The 18,778-nt window shown below is 40.0% G+C and overlaps 1 protein-coding gene across 1 annotated transcript in view; it reads right to left on the bottom strand.

Moving 5' to 3' along the window:
- The window catches only part of KIF13B (kinesin family member 13B), a 128,412-nt gene that overhangs the window by 51,987 nt on the left and 57,647 nt on the right, over positions 1–18,778 (bottom strand). The window contains 8 exon segments of the mRNA XM_027697776.1: positions 176–386; positions 1,833–2,023; positions 2,444–2,530; positions 3,590–3,720; positions 5,864–5,998; positions 9,978–10,088; positions 13,954–14,166; positions 18,288–18,399. Coding sequence (XP_027553577.1) covers positions 176–386; positions 1,833–2,023; positions 2,444–2,530; positions 3,590–3,720; positions 5,864–5,998; positions 9,978–10,088; positions 13,954–14,166; positions 18,288–18,399 — 1,191 coding nt within the window.

Below are 18,778 nucleotides of genomic sequence, written 5' to 3'. Positions count from 1 at the left end.
ACCCTACCTATATTCGTTTTCAAACACCGATTATTCAGCGTCGTTTCACTCTAATCCACCCCAAGGGAATTATTGATAAGAACCTGGGTTACCCCCCCTCTTTTTTCTGGGGTGGGTCCTAACACACTGGAGAACTTTGCCTGAACACTGCTGCTGGTGAGATGTGCTGACCCACCTCTCCTCGGCCCACTGCCTCAGGCGCTGCTGGGCGCTGGGAGAGTGGAAGGAGAACCGGTCCATGCTGCGGAAATGCTGCTTCTCCGGCGACAGCCGCCTCCGGAGCTGCTCCAGCTCGTGTTCGTACATCAGCCTCTGCCTCTCCAGAGCAGATCTCTTCTCCTCCTCGTGCTGCTGCTCCAGGCTCTGCAGGATTGATTGCATTGGATCTAAGCAGATGCGGGAAATAAAGAAGGTGGCACAGTGAAATCCGTGTCAAGGAGTGTCCTTGTGATGTGTGATGTAAACACAGTTATTACAAAAAAAGAGACTGTATTTTTGTTGCAACTTCTCTTAAAATATTTAAAATATTTATATGTTTTACTTGTGGTTATGTACTTGATATATACTATTTATTTTATACATTAACATATAGTATATTACACCTGCTATATACTATATATTTTTATATATTATATATTTTTATATATTATGTGTCTTATATACGTTATATTTTATATGTTATTGATTTCTTATATATATTTACATATTTCACATATAGTTATATATTTTACATATAGTATTAATATATATTTTTATATATTAACATATATATTATATTATATATTTAATATATTTCTTATGGATTAAATTTTTATTAATCATATTTTTCTTATATATTTATATATTTTATATAATATATATTTCTTATATATATTTATATATTTTACATATATTATTAATATATATTTGTTTTTTATATCAGCATATATATTATATTATATATTTTTATATCATATATATTTCTTATCTATTAAATTTGTATTTCTTCTATTTTTCTTATATATTTATATATTTTATATAGTATATATTTCTTATATATATTTTTATATTTTACATATAGGTATATAGTTAATATATAATATTTATTTTATATATTAGCATACATACTACATGTACTATATATTTTACGGATTTCTTATCTGTATTTTTATGTCTTTATAGATTATATATTTCTTCTATATATTTATACATTTATAGATTTACATATTGATACGTAAAATATAATAAAATACATTTTGTTATTTACTTATTTAATGTTTATATATTTAGACTTTAATATGTAAAGTAAAATAAAATGTGTTTTATTTATATTTAAGTGCATTTTAAAAAATATCTTTAAAATACTGTTGAACTGTGGAGCAGAACAAACATCTACAGAACACACTGGACAGATGATTTAAGAGAATTAAGAAAAGGGACAGACCAAGCTGAAAAAAACCCTTCCTCCTGTTTCCCAAAATAATGCCATTTTGAGACAGCTACATAAGACCACAAAAATTAAAGAACAGGCTTTCAGAGACAGAAATCCCCGAAGTTAATGCCTGAGTGAGACATAACACAAGAAAAATAAACAACAAAGTGAAAACACTTCGATTTGAGGTTGCAGTTCCACCAGTATTCCAGCTTTGGCTTTTCCCTCAACAAGAACTGCCAAAGCAAACAGGTTGCAATGGACATTTTTCCTCCTCAAGTACAAAAATGGTTGTGATGAACCATTCACAAGGAAAATTCTCCAGTGGGAAGTTCTGAGGGGAAACGTTTGTGGTTGAGAGTCCCCGAAGATGGAACCTCATATTCTGTTCATATTCCCAATAATTTCTGGTGCTTCTTACCATTACTACCCAGGGCCTTCATAGTGACTTCCATCTGGGCATATTCATAGCTGAAGTTAATCTCACTGGACACTTCACTGGAATTGTCTCCATCTACATCCAGCTGCTCCACACTGTTACTGCACTTCATGGAGTTGTCCCGCTCCTCATCCTCATGATCCGCCTTCTTTTTCTTCTTTGGCAAATTCAGCCTTTAAATAAGAGGGAAATCGTTAAAGAACCATTAATTGCTCAACTCTGAAACACGGGGTTGCTTTCAAAGATTATCAAATCCAGTGGATCATCTGAATCAGTAGATTCTTCCCTTTCAAAATTTGTTGGTCTTCAGTGAGTGTAGTTTGGGAGTAGAAGAAAAACTAACTAATCCATTCTGTACTCTATTAATAACAGAGTACCTGATATTATCAATTATACATCATGAAATTTTTCAGTTGTTCCACATCCAAATAATTTAGAGGCAATAATGAACCGATATCTTGCTTTTTATGTGGATTCTTCTTTCAAGCATAAAAGAAAACAACAAAATTTTAGATTATCATTTAAATCCACTGATCTTTAAGGTATTTCAGAGGGTTGGTGCAAACATACAACTCCTTTAATATCTTTTGTACCTGAAGAAGTGGTTGTTTCCCCACAGGATTCTGTCTCCATGATGGAGCTGGATCGGACACACGACAGCAGAACCATTTACAAATGTCCTGTGAAAAGGAAAAAATCTAAAGCAAATGCATCTATATAAGGCTTAATTTTTTCCCCTCCCTATACTATTTTCTTTACTGCAACAAGTAAGGGTAGAACAGATTTATGCCTTGCAAACAGACAAAATATCCCCAGAAAGTTCACTGATCTACCCAGTTTTATACACTCCTCAAACTCAGCTTGTTTTGATCTCTTAAGCTTATGAATTTCAGTATATTTAGACAGATATTATGATACTGTGTCTGAGGAGTAAAATTAGAGCTTAAAAATGAATGGCCTGGAAAAAAAAACATCACTAGAAAGAAACACTTCACATTACTTTGAAATACAGACACAAAGCAGAAATTTTTGAATAAGATATTAGACACTTTTGCTACTTAAATAGCTTAAAGACAATAAACTAATTAAAATAATCAGAAACTACTTTTATTTCAGAGTCAGATTAAGTTTCAAAATAGTATTGTAGGATAACTCAAATTTGAAGGGAATCTCAGGGTGCCATCCACTCCAATCTGCTCCAAGCAGGATCAGCTACAGCTCAGGGTAAATGTGAAAAGGGTGAAATTTGTGTGTTAACAAGAAATTATTGGAGATGCTGACACTGCATGTCATCTTGTGATCAATTTGAATGTACCATCTGCTTCTCAAGTAGTGCTACTTAATCAAATAAAGCAACAAATGCTTCAGCAGCTCTTTGCATATCAACAGATTTCCTAGAAAATTAATTCAAACTTTGATAGAGTTACATCTCCACAGCTGCAAATCAGGGAGTATCTACTTGTTGAAAGCACATAAATTTACTCATCTCCTTTTTGAAAACTTGGGCTACAAACACCATCTCTGAGAGAAATCTCATTAGAACGAAGCACATGAATTGAGAACCGAAAGAGAGGCAGGTGACAATTAAAATGTAAAAGCAGGATACAAGAAGTAGAACTTTCTTGCTTCAGAATAGATAGAAAAGTTTATTTTCCAAGCATCTTTTTGCACCACTAATCACACTATACTAAATAAAATGACAATTATTATAAAACTGGAGCTGTATTTTTTAACTTTACCTAGTATTTTTTTGAGGAGTTAACATAACCTGGCCTTCTGGGGTGATGTCTATGATGCAGTGCTCAGGAAGAATTCCCATTCCACACAGCTGGATATCTTGGGAGTTGTCTGAGCCTATTAACGTGTGCTCCTGGGGAAAAATTAATTTAGACTTTAGCAATGGATTGCAAAAGTTCACTAGTTCTATCTCCTTCTGGATGTATCTTGTCATCTAGTTCCAAAATTCAACAGCTCTTTAATACTTCCTTTAGAGGGAAAAAGAAGGAAGCATTGGAAGCAAATCAATGCTTTGTCTTACAGTAGCAAGCAGGGAGCACTCAGGAAAGTTTACAGGCAACAGTTAAATCCAAAAATGAAGGGGTTTTTATAATTTAATTGGGCAATTCAGTGCTTTGGGACGTTGTAGAAGCCAAAGGTATAAAGAATTTCAAAGAAGAATTTAGGGAAGTTCACAGATCCATGGCTATTGCACAGGTTCCATCCGGATCAGCAACAGTTTAGGAAAGAAATTCCTGACGTACTTGAGGCATGAGGGATTTGGCAGATGAAGGATTACTCTACACACAGAATTACAGGATAATTTAGGTTGGAAAGGACCTTGAACACCAAGTTTTAACTGTTCCCCCAGCACTGCCAAGACCACCACTGACCCATGTCCCCAAGTGCTACACCCACACAGCTTTTAAATCCCTCCAGGGATGGCGACTCCACCACAGCCCTGGGCAGCTGTGCCAGGGCTGGACAATCCTTTTGGGGCTGAAATTTCTTTTTTAGGCTTCTCTAAGTAATTTTTAGGGAACAGATACAACAGACAGGTCAGCTCAAGTTGTTCTTCAGTAATTGTCAGACCTTGTGCATACACAGCTCAGCATTAAAGGGAATGTGGGCAACATACTCGAGTTTAATCTCAGGATTTTAGGAAAACCAGGCCTAAGCCACTTTACCAAAAGAATTTCAAAGCAAGGGAGTTTCTACACCAAGATGTTCAACCAAAATTGAGTTGTCAAAAAAAAAATAATAAAGACTAACTGAAGTAGACAAAATCTACTCCAAGGAGTTTTCCCTAGAAAAGGAAAGCAGCACCGAACCACTTGAGACTTTCTTGCTGGTACTGGTGGGCCAAGGCCTGTTTTCTGAGTAGGCTTTGCCTTTGGAGGGTCTTGTCCTGTGTTCCCAGTGACCACTGGGAGAACTGGGCTCTGCCTCAACATCTGCCACTGTCCAGGCTGAATTAGCAGCTGAGTCCCACTCCGGACATTTATGGACAAGGCATCTCAGGAAGATTCCACTGTTCTTCCAAAACTTCAGCTCTTCTGTCCTTTTTAAAGTTTTTTTAGCAGCTACAACACTGAAAAAGTTCTTTTCCTCATTTTTATTGAGATATCACAGAGCCACGATGACTGTTCTAAAAGAGGATCACGTACTTCCCAAGACTAACTAAACCAAAACCATCTTTCAGCCTAATTGCTGATTTTGTGGCTGTTTTGAGAGTTACTACAGACCACTTCAAAGGGAAGAGAACGATTTAATGTGAAGCTCAAACTGCTGATGTTCACTGTTAAATTTTTAGAACTTGCACTCCCAAAATGTGACTTAAAAATGGTTGTACCTCGTTTCTCCTCCTGAGTCCTACACCTATAATTTGTAAAAACCAGAATAAACCACCCGAATGTTTCAGCACAGAGTCCAAAAGTCACGTGTTTCATGTTTAATATCAGAAACAGGGGCTGCACATCAACAGAAGTGCTGAGGCAGAACAGAGCTTGATTTCTACTCCTGGCAAGTTGCATGAAGAGGATTAAAAAAGGCATTTTATAAATTGAAGACAGGACTCAGAATTTCTCCAAATGCAGAAGCTGATTACTGATATGCCCAATCTCTATATAAAACAATTTTATGGGAAAAGGCTTGTGGAAGTTGGCATAAAAAAACCAACCAACAAAAAACCCACATCCCAAAACAGGAGACAGTTTCTCAAAAAGAACATGTCTAGATTTCTTTCAAAAACACCCAAACAGAACCAAAACAAAAACATAAATCCCCAAACTTTCCTCTGCCGTGAAGAAATAAATTTGAAATAAAAAAGTTGTACTCATATTGATTTTAATATGCACCTATTTTTAATATCTTTACTTATACTGTTTTTATGAAACTCTCTAAGTACACCTTTGCCAATGGCATTAGAGGCCCACTTCTACCATTAAAAATATATTTAAAATTATATTATAATAAATATTATTTATATCACATTTATAATAAATACATATCTTTACCTTTAAATAGTACACCAGAAGTTCATTGAGAGCTGGATCTGCATTCAAATTGACCAGGAAGCACTTATTATCCCCAACTTTTATTCCAGAAGACTGAAGGGATATGCCAAGGCTTTCCAGCTGTTTCTGACGCTCCTGCAAGAAAGCAGCCATCAAAATTGAGCTGACTGATGTACAATCCTCCGGAATTCCATTCCCATCTGCCAGAGCAACAGGACAAAAATGATGGATTGATGCTTCTACGACAGGTAGTTCTTTCTCCTGAGATAGATCAGACACAAAAGCCTCAGTTCTACCAAAGTTTGATCAGGATTATCTGTAATTTCTCCTGTCCTTCCACCTCTGGTCTCGGAGGGCTCCGTGCTGGGGTCTCACACAGTCCCATATTCCCAGTGGAAAAGGAAAGCAGCCTAGAGAGCAACACACTGCAGCTCTGTGGAGCTTCTCCATGACCTCACTGGGACAGCAAAATGCTACCACAAAGCCATCTCTAGAGCTCTTTATTTTCTCTTTGGAGCTAAAAAGCAACAAGTTAAGTTAAATCCCTGCCAAGTCAAGCTCCATGTCTGTCTTTTGTTGCAGAGTAATCAAAATGACAAAAAACTGGCAACCTGCTATTTAAGTAATGCAAAGAACACTTCCTGCTGAACAAGAATAGCAGCATTTTGGATGGTGTTTTGTTCTTGTCAATGGACTTCATAGAAATGCACAACAAAGCATTACTGTGCAAAAATGTCCATCTTTCAAAGGGAAGTGTTTGGGTGAGACCAGAGCAGTGAAAGAGGAACATTAAACGTTTCTGACTCAGGAACAGAAAGGGATTCTTCTACAAAAAAAACACATTGGGATAGAAACCTCGAGGATTGTTCCCAGGATCAGACAGAAACTGAAGTGAGACTTGCTGTCCACAAAAAAGTTAAAAGTAAATATGGGAGGCTTCTCACAGGATTACTAAGGGGAAGCAGAAACAGGAGAGGGTGAAACTAGCGAGTAAAAAAAATACAAGATACCTACGGTGCTTTGCCTGTGCTGCTGAGACTTCCTAAAAAATACAAAATTAGCAAAGATATGTAGGAATAATGCTGGAATGCTTATTAAAGTTCTGATCTTTACCTACCAGTGTGCTTTGTGTTTAAAAACTGAGTATGTCATACTGTTGAGTGTAATTCTCTGTTCAGCACTGGAGTTGTACCAGGTCTAATCAAGATTAAATTGCAAAGAATAGCACAACCTGCTCTTGATTTTCTCTTCTCTGTCTCCCCACAGGCTCACAAAACCAACATAATGTCCTTGTAAGGAAAAGTCATGTGTGTGAGAGAGGGAAAACAAAGAACAGAGGAAAAACTGCAGGGTGATGTCAAAGATCCCTCTTCCGATCAGCAGTGCCAGGCTCCGAAGTTCACAGAATTTCTTATTATCTACAGAGATAAAGAACATGATGCCTAAAGGAGAACTTGGCCCACAGTCTAAATCTCACAGGATTAACTGAAAAAAAACAAGCCAGTTTCTTGTTAATTTTCGCTCAAGACCTAATGTTAATAAACTTAAACATTCAAAAATGCTTTAAAGTGTGTCAAATATTCACTGAAAATGTGAAAAATTGCCTGTTGTTCTTTGAGGCTGTGGAGCCTTATTGTCACTCCATCACTACAAACTGCCTCTTTAATGATGTTTTATGAGGAATCATCCTCTCCTCAAAGATTTACAATTATCTCCCTGTCCTACCTGCTGCAATTTGACAGACAGACGTTGGTAGATGCTGGCCAGAAATAAAACCACTCAACAAGCCATGGTATAAATGTCTTTAGCCTTAGACCTGCCTAAGTCTAAGTACAGTATTGGGTTTGCATGGCCGGGTGTTGATAGCAGTGGGGCTGCAGGGGTGGCTTCTGTGAGGAGCTGCCAGAAGCTTCCCCAGGTCCAACAGAGCCAAATCCAGCTCCAAGATATATCCACCAGTGGCCAAGGCTGAGCCCATCAGTGATGGTGGTGAAGACTCTGGGATAACAGAGTTAAGAAGGGGAAAAAATCCTCCACAACTGCAGGCAGAGCAAAGAGGAGTGAGTACAAGTGAGAGGAGCAGCCCTGCAGACTCTCAGGGGAGTGCAGCAGGAGGGGCAGGAGGTGCTCCAGGCACCGGAGCTGAGGGTCCCCTGCAGCCCGAGGTGCAGCCCATGGAGAGGGAGCTGTGCCCCTGCAGCCCAGGGAGGTCCGTGGGGGAGCAGAGATCCACCTGCAGCCCCTGGAGACCTCAAGGGGATGCCCAAAGGAGGCTGTGACCTGTGGGAAGCCCAGGCTGGAGCAACTCCTGGCAGGATTTGTGTCCTCATGGAGGGAGGAGCCCATGCTGGAGCAGGTTTGCTGGCAGGACTTGGGACCCCACGGGGGACAGATCCCACTGGAGCAGCCTGTTCCTGAAGGACTGACCCTGTGGAAAGGGATCCCACACTGGATCAGCCTGTTCCTGAAGGACTGACCCCATGGAAGGGACCCACACTGGAGCAGTTCAGGAAGAACTGTAGTCTGTGAGAAGGACCCACTCTGGAGAAGCTCCTGGAGGACTCTCCCGTGGAATAGACCCCTAGAGCAGGGAAGAGTGTGAGGAGTCCAACCCCTGAGGAGGAAGGAGCAGCAGAGACAATGTGTGATGAACTGACCACAGTCCCCATTCCCTGTCCCCCTGCACCACTCAGGGGAGGAGGCAGAGAAAATCGTAAGTGAAGTTAAGCCTGTGAAGAAGGGAAGAGTAGGGGGGAAGGTGTTTTAAGATTTATTTTTATTTCTCATTACCCTGCTCTGATCTGATTGCTAATAAATTAAACTAATTTTCCCAAGTCAAACCAGTTTTGCCCATGACAATAATTGGTGAGTGATCTCTCCCCGTCCTTATCTCACCCCATGAGCCTTTTGTTACATTTTCTCTCCCCTGTCCAGCTAAAGAGGGCAGTGACAGAAGAGCTTTGGTGGGCACCTGGCATCCAGCCCAACCCACCAAACCTACTGAAGATGTCAGAAAGTTCCTTTCCTGTCTTCCAACCAGTCCTGAATCAGCCTGTGCTGTACAGTCCTTATCCCCCCTCTGGAAAAAAAAAATCACTTTTCCAAGGCTCATGAAACTCCCAGATCCAAAACATCCTATCAGGCTGGGAATTTAGAGACAGAGAGGACAAGAGCTAGAGCACACAGCAACATGCAAACATGAAGGCACATTTAATCTGTAGAGCTGAGCCCACTAGTCCAGTTTTTCAACCTCCTCACACACTCAGGATTTCTAGAAACTATTGTGTAGGACGAAAGCAGAAATTTTTTATTACTTTTGATTTTATTTTTTTACACAGGGAGGAAAATTCACGGTACCAATCTGCACTGAAAGCCAGGAAACCCTCGGAGTCATAAGCAGCACTTCTTACAATGGATCTTTAAAACCAAAGTCAACACAGTCTATTCTGATTGTGGCATCTACAAGAGGGCTTTGTACCAGAGGCTCCCTTCTCTCCTTATTTATTACACACTATTCATCACCTTCCAACCAGTCCTCCCCCTCCAGAGCTCCCCTCTGCAAATATCTACATCAGCATTTGTGTGGGAAGAACTGTAAGCGTCATGGAATAATCATGGTGACCTGCGTCATTTTTCAACATAATCATCTTCAATTATGGTCTGAGGCCCTAAATATCAGTTTAAGAGCTATTAAAACACACAGAGATCCTGGACAGCTCTAATTTTTAATGTTCTGGATGCCCTTTGCCTTGTGCATTGAGCCTGTCAGCTCACAACCTTGCACTTGAATGCTCCTGTCCCCCATCACAAACAATTTTACTGCCTGAAGAATATAAAATCCTTGTAATCCTCTCATCCGTGGATTATTATTTTTTTAAATAACTTCTCCATTTGCATACAGTAACAATTTATTATTGTCACTGCAATAGTAATCTGGGAGGCACCCATCTATCACAGGAATTAAGTGAAGCTTTTCAAAAGGGCAGCAAGCTTGACCTACTTACCCATAAATGTGGGGAGAGACTCAGACAACCTCTATGAACTGACAGACAAAGAAAACAAACCTATTTTTCATAAAAAATGGGGGCTGGGGGGAGGAAAGAAAGTAGCAAACCTGAGCTATCTCCTCAGTTTTTCGTAATTTTTCTTCCCAGGTCACAGTCATTTCCTGAATCAACTTCTCAGATTCCTCCAATCGTTCTTTTAATTCGGGTGATTTCATAGCCTGCAGGAATAAAAGCAAACGAAACAAGAAAGCTTGTTGTGCTTTGTGTTTTTTCACATCACTGTCACACAGATGGGGGGAAAAAAGGCAACGACTTATTTTGCAGGGCAGACTTAGCAGTAAGTAAAGGGTTTTTGTAAATACATATTTCAAGTAAATGAGAATCCATCAGAAAGTTACTTTAATTAGTTTCAAGTACAAATATTAATGTGGAGTTTATAGACTTCAACACAAACCAATTACACGATAACCAGTAGATTTGCACAAAGATACTCAAACACAAACTAATCTCTTTTCTATACAAATGTGAGTGTCCCACACGACTCATATCAAAACCAATCTGGTTTCTCAAAATCCTGCTGATCTGGCTTGGCACCATCCTCACAGCTGTCATACCCTCAAAATGACACTTCCCCTCTCAGTAAACTGCCATGCCACCAAAATGTTTTTATTGTTCACTTTTATATGGCCTGATTGGTGTGATTTTTCTTTTCTGTAGCAAATGTCCAGGCACCTGAGGTGTTCTGGCTGTCTACCTCTGCATTTAGAAATGCAGTTTACAGGGCTAATACCAAAACAAGCTTAAAGTGTGCTTCAAGGCACCAAAATTCAATTTTCTTGCTAATCCATCACAGCTCTAATGTTATTTTGCGAAATATTCAAAGGCAAGGGTTTCATCCAAGGACTAACTTAAGAATAAGAGGATCCCCCCACTGCCACCCATCAGAGACTCCAAAAACACTGCCCCATCCCTGGAAGCGTCCAAGGCCAGGTTGGACAGGGATTGGAGCAACCTGGTCTAGTGGAAGGTGTCCCTGCCCATGGTAGAGGGTTGGACTAGAAGAGCTTTAAAAGGTCCCTTCCAACTCAAACTATTGTATGTTTTTTATAGTACATGTATTTATTTCCTTCATTCTCAGTAATGGCATTTCCTCCTCAACTACCTTGATCAAAAAGCCTGTGGACATTCTTATCTCATTATTTCATTACTGCTAATGATGAAAATGGATTTGGCTGGTAGGTGTTTATGCAAAGCCAATTAAATAATGTAAGCATGGTTCTCCATCAGATATTCCATTACCACAAAACCAAAACTCCTCACAGGAATCCAGATCAAAGAGTGGCCTCATTACACTGCAGTTTGTTCAAGAAAAGGAGCAAGTGCCAGGATTGGAAAATCCTGTTTTGAGACAGGAGTTTCCTCTGCCTCAAGACACAACAGTCTAGGAACTGTCAACTGATGTGTCCTGTGTGGACTTTTTCTGCTTCAAATGCCTAAATACGGGGTAAAAGGGAGAGGGACTTTGGACAAGGGCCTGGAGGAACGGGACAAGGGGGAATGGATTCCCACTGCCAGAGGGCAGGGAGAGATGGGTTACTGGGAAGGAATTCTTCCCTGGGAGGGTGGTGAGGCCCTGGCACAGGTTGCCCAGAGGAGCTGTGGCTGCCCCATCCCTGGAAGTGTCCAAGGCCACGTTGGACAGGGCTTGGAGCAACCTGGGCTAGTGGAAGGTGTCCCTGCCCTTGGCAGGGGGGTTGGAATGAGATGAGCTTTAAGGTCCCTTCCAACCCAAACCATTCTGTGATTCTATGAATTCCACACAGGCAGGAAAGGGAAGCCAAGCCAAACTCCAGAATAAAGATTCACCATGACAGACAAAACACGATCAGTGCAAAGGGGCTGGACCCTACAGAGCAGGACGGGAAGATGAAGCCCAGATACTCTCAAGGTTTAAGTCTTGTCTGTCCATTTATTTGGACTTAGGGCAAAATCAGAGAACATTTTCACGTGCTTCAACTGTACAATGACCTGGGCAACTCTCTTCACTCCCTGCAGTTCTCATATAAACCCCAGAGATATGGGCTCAGGCTGACATCAGACCCACTGATGTGCTGCTCCACTGAAAACAGGTAAATTCCCAGCTTAGGAAGGACAAGCTGGTGGTCCTGGCACAGATAAATTAAAACATGTGATATTAATTTCAACAAGAAAATATCTAAATGTGTGGGTTAAAAAAGGGAAAGGGAAAGAGGATAATACCATGCTTTTTTGGGGGGGGGGGTGGAAATCAACTGTCAAGTTCTGTTCTGCCTTGGCTGTTCAGGAGAGAAAAGGCTACTGACACCAAAGGGTAAAAAACCTCAAACCCACAACTTGGCATCCTCTATATTTGGAAATGAGCTTAGAAAACGTAACCTGTCATAATGAGTCAGTGTTTTTGTTCACTTAAGGAAGTTATTTATGCACATTTCTGTAAGAACAATTAGATGGGCAACAAATGTAATGAACTGAAAGGAGCACAAGGCTGTGAATGTGGGGTTTGACCTTTACTGTGAAGCCTTGTAACAGCAAATTGCTCTGGTTTTTCCCTGCTCTTTGTCAATGCCACTGAGACGACAACTAGGGTGGGATTTTAATACTTGGGAAAGGAAATATTTATTACTTCATCTTTAGGAAACATTACTTCATTATTTTGGAGAGCTGCCATTATTTGGGCACTAATGCTAGAAAATTAAACAAACGGGAGTTACTTGCAGCTCTCAGAGTACTGTTAAGTCCATGGTTGATATTTTAGAGGAATTTTTAGATATTCAATATTTAGATATTTGAGATACCTCAAAGAAACTGATATGCACATATTGGATGCTTAGGATATTAGGCAGCTCAAGTGAGAACAGTCCAAAATTCACTAGTCATTTGTAGTATCGGAGCCAGCATTCCCTGCATACTTCATGAGGCAAATCCTGTAATCATAATTTCTCTGAACAGCAAAGCAGAGGGATTATATCACCACTGCTTTGCCCCATTTGAGAACAGGACTCAGAATTACACTAGTTCTTGGCCTTCATCTAACAGTCAGACCATGGTCCTCTCAAAATTTCACTGAGGAAGCAATGCAGATATTCAAAATATTGTCTAGTGCCTCTAAGAGATTTGACTGAGAACAGTTACAGCCTGTACACGAGCAAGAAGACTTCATTTAACTGAATTCACATCTCCCAGGCTACACTGAATTCTTAAAGGCAAAGCTCTGCCCACAAACTACCCAGTCTTAAGAATCCACCCCTATTCCTGTCTCCATGTCCTCTGCAATACACCATAAAAACAAGATTGCTCATGGTGTTCAAACTGAACCTGGTATCTCATTTATTAAGGTATCAGAGAGTGCCCAAAGGAGGCAACAAAGATGGTGAAGGGCCTTGAGGGGAAACTGTGTGAGGAGTGGCTGAGGGCACTTGGTGTGTTCAGCTGGAGAAGAGGGTACTGAGGGGAGACCTCACTGTAGTTACAACTTCCTCAGGAGGAGAAGAGGAGGAGCAGGCACTGAGCTCTGCTCTGTGTGACCAGTGACAGGACCCCAGGGAATGGACTGGAGTTGTGTCAGGGGAGGTTTAGGTTGGATATTGGAAATAGGTTCTTCCCCCAGAGGGTGACTGGGCACTGAACAGGTTCCCCAGGGCAGTGGGCACAGCACCAAGGCTGCCAGAGCTCAAGGAGTGTTTGGATGATCCTCTCAGGCACATGATGTGACTCTTGGGGATGGTCCTGTGCAGAGCCAGGAGTTGGGACTCGATGATCCTTGTGGGTCCCTTCCAACTCAGCATATTCTGTGATTTAACACCCACGTTTCAAGACCGACACAGAGAAAGGCGGGAAAAAATCATATTAAGGAAGATTTCTCATGGATACCCTGTAGCAGTATTATTATTATAAATATTTCGTATATATATATATATATATAAAATTATATAGCATTATGTAGTAGCATTGCCTTGGGGCATCCGCTTTCTGGAGCCGGGTAAGACGGTGCTGACCACGGGCTTCACAGGATCTACTGGCTTAGTTCAAGGCTCAAATTTGTACCTCGGCTTTCGTGAGCTGCTCCCGCAGCTTCTCCACCTCCTCGCGGAGCTCCCGGATGATGCGAGCGTTGGGGTCCTCGTTGACCACGGCGTGGTTGACGATGTTCTTGGCCCTGTCCGCGTATCTCAGGGTGGAAAGGGTCTCATCGTAGTTATCTGCTGCTGGGCTCACCGTTGCCACCATGGCAGTCTTGCTGTTCCCACCAAGGCTATCCTGGAAGGTGGGAGAGGTCACGGAATTAAAACAGCAGGCTTCTTTTGTTTTACCCAGTCAATAAACTCAGGCAGTGAATAATAACATAAAGTTTGGAGTAGATGGGTGCAGATAAAAGCAGAAATACTGTTGGCGGTTCAAAATTAAATGATGTGTAAATCAAGAAAAAGTTGTAATTTTCAATACGGTTTTTTTAAAGCACGTTTAGGAAATGTTGTTCTTGGCTTTCTGTGTAGGTTTATAAACTAGAAACATAAGCACTTCATCATTAAACTACTTAGATACTGCTGAGGGAGCTCAGGAAAGATCATGATGAACTCAGAATATCTTATTTTAAAGACTAGAAGAGAGATCTGTCCAATAAATACTTAAATTACTAAAAGATCTCCTCATAAACAATACAGCTGATTCTATTCCTATAAACATTTCAGGATGGGGCCCTTCCCTTCCTCCCACTGACACAGCTCACAAAGCTAAATCGAGTTACATAAGAAATTACCCTCCCGGAATTTGGTTGACAGAGAAGAAGGGCATGAAACCACATTCCTGCAAGGCAGAGTGTCAGGGGCAGAGGAGGAAGGAAGAAATGAAGGAAGGAAGGGTTCAATCTTTTTATTGATCATAAAATCGCGGTTTACAATTTTGGCCAGTCTAAAAGATAAAATATCCTGTTTTTTTAATTTTGCAGCAGATTTTTTTTTTCTTTTTTTTAGTTGGTTGGTTGGTTGGGTTTTTTTTGTTTGTTTGAATTTTGGGGGGGGGTTGTTTTGGTTTTGTATCCAATATCTCTTCCTGAGATGAACCATGCTATTAATTTTCATCTTCAATAACCCATGAAATCTAGGTCAGGCACTGCCATTAGAACAATCTGACTGCATTAGCTGCCTGTTCAACCATTTTGATTACACAGCACACGTGCAGCTTTCCCCAGAAATCATTAAAACACCCCTTTAAGTATTTCCCCAAGACACTTTTTGGCTACATGATGCCTAAAACACTTTGACAGCCGTCTGGCTGCTCCAGAGGTCAGACAAGCACTGGGCATACAGTCTGATGAGTTGGTAGCACTTTGCTGTCTCTTCTCATGCAAAACGTCATGAAATTCATATAAATATAAATATATATATATGTATTTATACTGTTCAGCACACTGAGGTGCACCAGAATGGTTAGCATGTGCAGGTAAGAATATTTATAAAGAAGTCAACTGCAAGAAACAGTTTTCTGTCTGATCCCACTGTGGGTTTTTTTCTCATCTGAGGAGTAACCAACATTTACTCCAATAAATACATGGCTTGGGAGGGTCCACTCTGTATAATAGAAGAGTTTTTCCAAGGCAGCCACTGAAAACGTGAAGACCAACAAGGGCATACGTCTCATTTGAGAATTCCTAGGACAAAAATTAGGAATGACACCCTGCAACTGCAATCCCTGTTCTGCATAAAAAGATGAAGTTTGGCAAGGAGCTGGCCAGGTACTCCCCTTCCAAACCCAATCTTAAAAGTCTGTTAAGGGAATACTTGGGAATACTACTTGGGAATGTCCTTCACTGCACTAATTAGCTCCAAAATAGGATTAATTCATTATTTGAATTGCAACTTTGCTGTACAGGCAGCTGAGAACGCTGCAACAGTGATACACCAGAATCCACAATACACCCTTTATAAGTTGGGTAAAGTCCCTCTTGTAGCAATTCAAGCCCAATGCCAGACTGTCTGATAAAGTTTTATGTATAAAACCCTTGTGCTGATTTCACTGGTTTCTTTAATGCTAATCAAGAAAGGTGGACAAATAGTAAATCAGCCTCTCATTAGCAAAGACGGTGACTGTAAATGACCCCAGCAAGGCTCGGCCTGCATGTGATAGAGAGACAGAGTGGAAATAAGTAAGTCTAGTTATTTCTAAGCCTAAACCAGCCCAGTCTTCTCTAACACCAAGATTACTGTGACAGCAACTCAAAATGTCGAGATCAGAAATGATATTTTTAATAGCAGCCATCAGTAAGCCACGCAGGGCTTCTGATTACCATGGGAAAACAAGATGTTTGTGCCAATATTTTGCTAAAAACAAGAAGTTAAAGCACTGACAAGCTATTTTGCTTCCTACACATAACCTGATGCCACTCCTCAAGCAATAGTATTTTTCACCTGGTACTTCTGCCTAAAGATCCTCAACAAAATTAAGCAAAAAGTGTTAGATCTTGAGGTCTCCTGAACTCTACTGGTTTCTCAGATTTGTGAGAGACACTTTATGGCAGATAATCTTACAGCTAAAACACATTCAGTCTGCTTTGGTATCATAATTAAAAACTGAAAGCTACTGAGAGAGACACCCTATCTCATAGTTTCTCCAAACAGGCCTCTTTACGAATAAATCCCTCCTTTGATCTTTAATTAAAAAAAAAAAGTTTAAATTTTCCCCCTTTCAAAATAAAGCTTCAATGAGCTTGTTTGTAAGAAATCCAAAAGCCCCAACCCTTTTGTTTGCACTTAACATGGCTGGATGTTGGACACAAAGAAGGTTTGCCTGAAAGAAGGCGGAACAAAAGTGAGCTCCCATTTCTGAGCCATTGGCATCGTGGCCACAATGCCTTGGACAGGTGCTAAACAGGAATTGCAGTCTGCTCCCTGGATTTGTTTAGCAATGGGGCAGCATAACTAATTCTAACAACACTAGAAATTCCTCAGGAAAGTTTCCACTCTGCTTGCTCGGGGTGTTGCAGCCACATCAGGAACCCGAGCACACACGGCACCAGTTTTGTTCCCATCTCTGCAGAGAGCCAAAAAATCACTTGTTTATTATTAATTAGAGGAAAAAGTGTAAATATACAGAGGCAAAAATATACTTAAATGCTATAAAAGTCTTAGCACAAGGGACACTGTGATATGAGGACTTATTTTACTCGGACACTATTTCTGTTGTGCCAGTTGGATTTTTACGTGGCCCTCGTGACTATTTGATGTCCAGTATTTGTGCTGTTTGCACCAGGGAGTAGAGATAAACTGTTTCACAAGTCATGCTAAAAGGTTTATTAAAAGGCAGCATTGAGAAAAATGAAGATCTGTGGTGTCAAGAGATTACACGAGCAGAGATTTTATGTTACTTAAGCACTGAAGTCAACTTTGTTTTCAAATCTCCTTAAGAAAAATGTCTTTTTTTTATCTCCACACCCTTGTATAACCTTCAAGTAACTTTGTATTTTTCTTTTCACATGTGCAGTTAAATCACAGGGACATGAAATTTGAACAACATCTAAAAATATTTCTAAGAAGGGATGGGGAAGCCAAGCAGAGTATTCAAGACAACAAAATGTAGCCAGAGCACCTACAAAAGAGGACAATAAAAGGCAAGTGGTGCCAAAAATCAGTTTCTTCCCAGATTACCTCTTTCTACTAACAAATAGTTGCTCCTGGATAACAATTAAACAGAGCACAAGGGAAAAAAAAAGAAATTTGACATACATAAATCTCATATGTAACAATTTGGTTTTTCCATTTAGACCTTACAGATTTTCAGCCAAGTGCCATCATGATATGTTCTTTTTTGCCCCAAAATAACAACAGATAGAGCCCTATGCAGCTGAGAAAATGACTTAACTGCTCATTTCACATGAATATCATGTCTAAAGTCTTCTGATCTGTTCCTCAGACTGTTAACTGAGACAATGTTCTGCAATTATACTCTGCTGACAAAAGTATATTAACAAATATATGAGACAATCAGGAAAAGGTAATAGTCTTCATAAAAATCTTCAAAGTTGATTCAAGTTGATTTCAAGTATGTAAAATTCAGCTGGGTGCAGAAATAGCCCAAATTAAATTAGCCCTGAGGTTGTGTGTGAAGCTGTACATACAGTGACCCATAAAAAAACACTGCTTTTAATTTTATTCCTGAAGTTCCTTAGTCTTTAGGCCACTGCAGGTCATTGCAGAAGACAGGGAACATATTCAGTCTGTAGAGATACTGATGGCTTCCATCCAGCTCATTTGCCAAAGACACTTATGGTTAACATCAAACCCAGAAAATAAGGCAAAAAGAACAGAATTTTGTTTCATTAAATGAGAATCTTTTCCCCTTTTCCTCTCTTTTATTTCAGTTAAAAAAAACCCCAACTTACTTACTTTAAGTAACCAAGTGAGCACAGAATCACGATATGGAACAAATTTGTTCTTGTTCTTGCCAGCAGCCTGATCTGCCAGGGCAGAAATAACCAACCCAAGAGTTGTGAGAGATCTGTCCAGAGAATACAAGAAGTCATTAACAAGGGTAAATATTCATAAGACAAATGCATATTTAGACAGTGCCTTTCTCTCCAAAAATGTGCTCCCAGGAAAAAGTTCCTAGTACAATAGCTCCACTCCTTTATTTTCAGTATGTTTTCACCCTTAATAATCAGGTTTTCATGATGACATTTGTGGTAGTTGCAAGAACACAAGTATTTTTTAAATGCATGGAAACCTCATTCAACTATCAAAGAGTATTGCATGTCAAAAAGAGAAACAGAGAGAAAGAGAGAAAGAAAGAGAGAAATAGATAAAGAAAGAGAAAGAAAGAAAAAGAAAGAAAGAGAAAGAGAGAAAGAGAGAAAGAGAGAAAGAGAGAAAGAGAGAAA

The sequence above is a fragment of the Neopelma chrysocephalum genome, unplaced genomic scaffold (genome assembly GCF_003984885.1).
Source record: "Neopelma chrysocephalum unplaced genomic scaffold, ASM398488v2 Primary Assembly neopelma1_123, whole genome shotgun sequence".
Taxonomy (NCBI): domain Eukaryota; kingdom Metazoa; phylum Chordata; class Aves; order Passeriformes; family Pipridae; genus Neopelma; species Neopelma chrysocephalum.
Note: the sequence above shows the minus strand (reverse complement) of the source record. Positions and strands in the feature narration are given on the sequence as shown.